This window comes from Podarcis erhardii (assembly GCF_964252035.2).
Source record: "Podarcis erhardii genome assembly, chromosome: 13".
NCBI lineage: Eukaryota > Metazoa > Chordata > Lepidosauria > Squamata > Lacertidae > Podarcis > Podarcis erhardii.
Window position 1 is genome coordinate 8,691,251 of NC_138502.1, and position 6,246 is coordinate 8,697,496.

The window sequence follows — 6,246 nt, forward strand, 5'->3', positions numbered from 1 at the left end:
GAGGGCAGCCAAGTCCGCTGCGTTCTGAAAGCCTTCCAGTTGCCTAATGGGCAAAGCCTTTGTTTGGCAATTAAGGTGGTGATATCCCCCTTATTTTGAGGAATATTGGAAGCTGCCTTTACAGTGGTACCTCGGGTTACAGACGCTTCAGGTTACAGACTCTGCTAAGCCAGAGATAGTACCTCGGGTTAAGAACTTTGCTTCAGGATGAGAACGGAAATTGGACGGTGGGCACGCGATGGCAGCAGGAGGTCCCAATAGCGAAAGTACTACCTCAGGTTAAGAACAGTTTCATGTTAAGAACAGACCTCCAGAACAAATTAAGTTCTTAAGCCGAGGTACCACTGTATACCGAATCAGGCCATTGGTCTATCTAGCTCAGTAGTATCTACACTCATGGGACGCGGGTGGCACTGTGAACTAAACCACTGAGCCTCTTGGGCTTGCTGATCAGAAGGTTAGCGGTTCAAATCCTCAGGACAGGGTGAGCTCCCATTGCTCTGTCCCAGCTCCTGCCAACCTAGCAGTTCGAAGGCATGCTAGCGCAAGTAGATAAATGGGTACCAGTGCGGTGGGAAGGTAAACGGTGTTTCCGTGCGCTCTGGCTTCCGTCACAGTGTTCCGTTGCGCCAGAAGCAGTTTAGTTGTGCTGGCCACATGACCCGGAAAGCTGTCTGTGGACAAATGCTGGCTCCCTTGGCCTGAAAGTGAGGTGAGCGCCACAACCCCATAGTCGCCTTTGATTGCATTTAACCATCCAGGGGTCTTTTACTCTTTCTCTTTCCCGTTATCTACACTCATTCTCCCCACCACCCAACTATAAGTGTCTTGTTATAGTGACTCTTTCTAAATTTGCATATAAATAGATGGATGGTAAATGATAGATAATCAGATGCTCTTTTTAAAAAATAATAATACTGCAAAGTTGTGTACTGTTGAGGGGTGACTCATGCCTTTTGGGGTGATGCCTAACTGGCCAGCAATCCTAGGCATCTATCTATTCAGGAGGGTTGTATTCCCAGGTAAGAGGGTTGCATAAAGGTAAAGGTAAAGGGACCCCTGACCATTAGGTCCAGTTGTGACCAACTCTGGGGTTGCGGTGCTCATCTCACTTTATTGGCTGAGGGAGCTGGCGTACAGCTTCCGGGTCATGTGGCCAGCATGACTAAGCTGCTTTTGGTGAAACCAGAGCAGCGCATGGAAATGCCATCTACTTTCCCATCAGAGCGGTACCTATTTATCTACTTGCACTTTGACGTGCTTTCAAACTGCTTGGTTGGCAGGAGCAGGGACCGAGCAACAGGAGCTCACCTTGTTGCAGGGATTTGAACCACCGACCTTCTGATCGGCAAGTCCTAGGCTCTGTGGTTTAGACCATAACCATGTGCAAAAGGTACATTAGGACTGCAGACCTTTGGGGGGCGGGGGAAGGAGGCAGTTACACACAGCATGGTCTATCACTTATTTCCAAGTCTGAGAACTGCCTGATCCATTTTTTCCTGCAATCTTTCCCATCCCAGGTCTTGAGAAGCCCTTCTTTTTCTTGATTAAAAACTGATCTGGATTAGAAGGAAGGGCAGGCCACCAAGCAAGAGAAGTGGCAGCAGGGGCATTTGCCACCTCGTCCGCAGTGTCCTTCGTTTCCACCTCCACACCCTGTGGACGAGTCCGGCGGCCAGCAAGTTCAACAAGATATGTGCCGTCTGCAATGGCTGTGAGATGACAGTCCGGAGCAATGGGGCTCCATGGGAAGAGAGGGGAGAAAACCCACAATAATTTCCAATAGGCGCCATGAACATCTCATGCCACCCTTTGCCTGTCAACATCACCAAGTACTTTCAAATCCCCATCTATTCTGTGGTGGTGGTGGTCGGGCTGCCTCTGAACAGCTTGGCGCTTTGGGCCCTGAGTCACCAGATGAAGAGGTCCGTCATCCTCTCTGTTTACATCGCAAACCTGGTGCTAGCCAACATCTTGCAGACCCTGACGCTCCCTTTATGGATGTACTACAGTTACCACGATCACAAAACCAGCCTTGGGAAGGAGGTGTGCGCGGTGGCCGGCCTGGCGTTCCGCACCAACTTCTACGCCAAAAACAACTTCTTGTGCCTCATCGCCATGGAGCGCTATTTCGGCCTGGTCCACCCGCTCAGATTCCACAGGCTGCAGACCATGCGAGGCGCTGCCAAAGTGAGCGCCATTTGTTGGCTCCTGGTGGCAGCTTTCTGCGCGGTTGGCATCGGGATACAGATCAGAGATCAGTGGCCAGAGGAGCAGCCGCAGGAGCGCTGCCTGGATGGCTCCAGGCTGAACTATCAATACGCCGAGTTTAGGGTGAGCATCACAATCTTCTCTTTCTTTATACCGTTCCTGCTCATGGGGTTCTTCTACTTCAGGGTCCTGTACGAACTCAGGAAAGTGGCCTCTCTGGAGCAGAAAACAAAAAGGCAGATCTACGGTTTCATCTCTCTCACGGTCATCACCTTTTTCGTCCTCTTCACTCCTCACCAGGTGACTTCATATTACAGGTACTTCTGGGAAGTGATGCTCCACGGGAAGGCAGTTGAAAGCTGCGACTTGGTAAGGAAGATCTTCATCTACCAACGTACAACTTTGTTCTTTACCACCTTGGGCAACATCTTTGATCCTCTTCTGTACATCCTGCTCCTCAAGGATATTCGGGCAGAGTTCAGATACACCTTCACTTTCAAGGCTCGCAGGGCAGGAGTCTCAAACAGGTCAGAACAGCAAGGTTTTCCTCCGTGCTTTACCACCGGTAGACAGATGCAAGACCAGCTTGGGGCACAGCACGTACCCGACTAACGCTCTACAAGCACAGTGTTAAATTGTGGGTGAACATATCAGACGACACAGCAATTCTTCAAACAGCTCTTGTTTATTCACAGGACAGGACAGGACTGCACTGAAGGGCTCAGTCCGCCTGCTTATATAGAGCTCCAGTACCACGCTACTGTAACAACTTTCTAAAACTATCCAATCACTGAATGTCACTTTCGATCCTTCATTTGCATAACTATCTACAGTATCCCCCTGCTGGCCCAGGGTGAGAACTTCACAACGCAAAGTATGATGGCTAAAAGCAGGAGCAAGGAACCTGTGTCACTCTCCAAAGGCTGCTGAACCACAGCTCCCATCAGCTGCAGCCATATGGGCTGACACTCAGGAATGAGGGGAGTTGGAGCCCAACAATATATGGAAAATAGGACTAGTCGATATCTGGTTTTCAATATTTTGATATATCACCAATTAGACATTGTGATATACCTACATATCACAGCCTGAAATAAGGATGGAGCTATGTAGAGGCATCACAATTTTCTTGCATTGTGATTCCACCCCTTCTCTTGTGATTTGCTGCCCCCTTGCATGAGGGAGAGCTGAGCCAGCAGAGTTATCAGGGGCTGCAGGAATTAAGAGACACGTTGGCTGGCTTCATGGTTTTCCCCACGTTGCGATTTTTGCATAGTGTGTGTGGGCGCGCACACACGTTATGATTCACAATATATTGCCAGGTCAAAAATTATGAAACTGCTATCACAATTATGGACTTCAAAACGGTTTTGGATGATTATATATTGATATATCGCCCAGCCCTATTGGAGGGTTGTAGCCAAATTTGCCACCTGTGGTTAAAAGCACTCTTTCCCCCAGATTTTCCAAACACTTTGATTGATTTCTGATAACTTGGATGATCAAAGCTTTGACCTTTGCTGGAGAAATGTAGATCCTGACTCCATCGTGGGTACTTCTAAATAACATAGCTATCATTCTGCGGCAATGTGATTTGTCGTTTCACTGACTGTTTTATGCAGGGATTTGTGACTGAATCTGATGGTGTTTTAGGGTTTGTATACCAAAAGCTCCCCAGCCTCCCCAAATTAAAAAATAAAAATATACAAAAGTTGCATTGTGACTTCACTCCCAAGAAGAGAATTGGGAATTTTGGGATTATACATACATAGTGGGTGGGTGGGGTAGAGGAGATATTACATGGTGTGGAGCTTGCCAAAAGGAGAATCTTGATGGGCAAAGTAGTCGGTCCCACCAGAATGTATATAGGAGGAAGAAAGCACTATGCAAGAGAAATTGCACCGTTTATTAAAAGGGCATTTTGTGCAAGCTGCCCATTATGGCATACTTGCTACTGCTTTGCAGTTTGTTGGTGTGGACTCAACTTAAAAGTAGTACGATAGCCTGGGAGCTATTGTGGCATCGAAGTAGTTGAGAGTGCCAAGACTATTGCTGTGTACAAACCTCCATTGGCTGTGCATCTCACCACTTGTTTGCAAAGTAGTGCGCAAACATTAGCAACAATCAATCTGTATCCTTAGAATCTTAGAACTGTAGAGTTGGAAGGGGCCACAAGGGCCATTTAGTCTAACCCCCTGCAGTGCAGGGATCTTTTGCCCAACGTGGGGTTCAAACCCATGACCCTGAGCTTAAGAGTCTCGTGCTCTACCAACTGAGCTATCCCTTGGATCGTGTATCTTATCATTTAGTTCCCTATGAAACGCTGCTTTTTGATGCATTGTTCCCCAACACTTTTTACACAATGTGCACACATTCATAGAACAAGGAGTCCCAGGTTCAAATCTCCACTTGGCTATGAAGCTCTCTGGGTGACTTTGGGCCAGCCGCAATTTCAGAGCCCAATGAACTTGTTGTGAGGATTTGATGTGGGGGAGTGGGGACCTTATAAGCCATCCATGTCTAGGGGGGAAAATGCAGTGGAGAATGCTGGCAGGACTGAAGGGGGAAGGAATGGGTTTCTGTGCAGTCAGTCTGAAACGGGACCCCAAATCCTCATTTTTCCTCCTCCAAGGGAGCATTCCTAAAATGCATTAACTTGAGCTCTAGAGTCAATGTATAAACAGAAAGCCAGCTGTATAAACAAGTGCTCAAAGCCCTCTCCTTTATCAGTCCGTGACGGCAATGGATGGCCTTGCTGGAGCAGGGAATGCATGTCTGGGTCTTATCTTACATCCTGACCACAAAGACGCATAGTCCTTGTCAGGTCTGACAAGAGACCCGGGAATGGCGCCAGGAGCGCTCTTAGAGTTGGTGACCTCCTGCCCCAAGATAAGAGTATAGGAACAGGAACAACCTTTTATGGTCAAAAGAGTACCGGAACAGCATTCTTTGTACTGGATTGGCAAGACAGCCTCGAGGATGGAGAACTTTTGGAAGTGAACCATATTCCAAGCTTTCACCACACTGATGTTCATCAAGTTGAGGTGTGAGTAGCTGTTTAGTGGGTGAAAAGTTACTCATGTGACCCACTGGGCATTGGCAATTGTTATACACCATCTGCAATCTGCCAGCTGTTTGAGATTCCAGGGAGACACACAGGAAACTGCAGTGTCTTTATACTATATGGTTTATTTACACATATATACAACCTGAGCCTGCTAGAGTTCAGAGCATCAGTATTCCAAGACAGTCTAGCTTCTTTCTTGTACTGTACCTTGCCTTGCTCTCTCAAGTCACATCCCTGCTTCCTCTAACCTTGCTAACCTAAACTTTGCCCTTTTTCTTAATTAGGGAGAGGCCCCACTTCTTTAATCCTGTGCTGTGCTGGTGACCCATTACCCTCAGGCTGCCACCTCAGAGGGGATTAGTCTGATTTAATTTGCTTTCAACATATCACAGGAAGTACCTGCTTGCCTTAAATAGCCCTTAATGCATGCTAATTTCAGCATGTTTAGAAACACAGGTCATATACACACATGGGCCTATTTATCACCTTACATAGACTAGCTTTTGACATCCCAAAGCTTAGCTAAATTCTTGCACTTGTAAGACTATGTTTCATAGCTATCTGTGCTGAATCAGAAGCAAATCCGGTTTAGTAAAGTGGGCTTAATTCTAAGTAAGTGAGCTGTGATGCCAAACATTCTACTCATTTATTTAAAACTTTTTTAAAACTTCCAGAGTGGTTTATAAAGATCAGTGATAAGGCAGTCCCCACCCTCAGGCTTGCAATCTAAAATGCACAACGTAAAATAAAAAGGGATCAGGAGGGAGGAGAAATTTAAAAAAGAAAACTCAGTTTCTTAAATTCAGTTAGGTAGCCGTGTTGGTCCGACGCAGTCAAAATAAATTATAAATTGTCCAGTAGTACCTTAAAGACCAACTAAGTTTGTATACGCTTTTGTGTGCATGCACACTTCAGATACACTTCTTCAGATTCTTCAGTTTCTTCAAGTTAGTTTCAAGAGTACATGA

At 46.6% G+C, this 6,246-nt stretch overlaps 1 protein-coding gene across 1 annotated transcript; it reads left to right on the plus strand.

Annotated features, from left to right (window-relative positions):
* Positions 1-1,540: 1,540 nt before the first annotated feature.
* LOC309326355 (G-protein coupled receptor 4-like) lies at positions 1,541-3,904 on the plus strand. The gene has a single exon (XM_081834979.1). It carries the CDS (start codon positions 1,792-1,794, stop codon positions 2,821-2,823), a length of 1,032 nt encoding a protein of 343 aa, XP_081691105.1. The 5' UTR covers positions 1,541-1,791; the 3' UTR covers positions 2,824-3,904.
* The last annotated feature ends 2,342 nt before the right edge of the window (positions 3,905-6,246 follow it).

Excerpts from the sequence above, each read along its gene's own strand:
- LOC309326355 (XM_081834979.1), top strand. The coding sequence starts at position 1,792 with ATGAACATCTCATGCCACCCTTTGCCTGTCAACATCACCAAGTACTTT.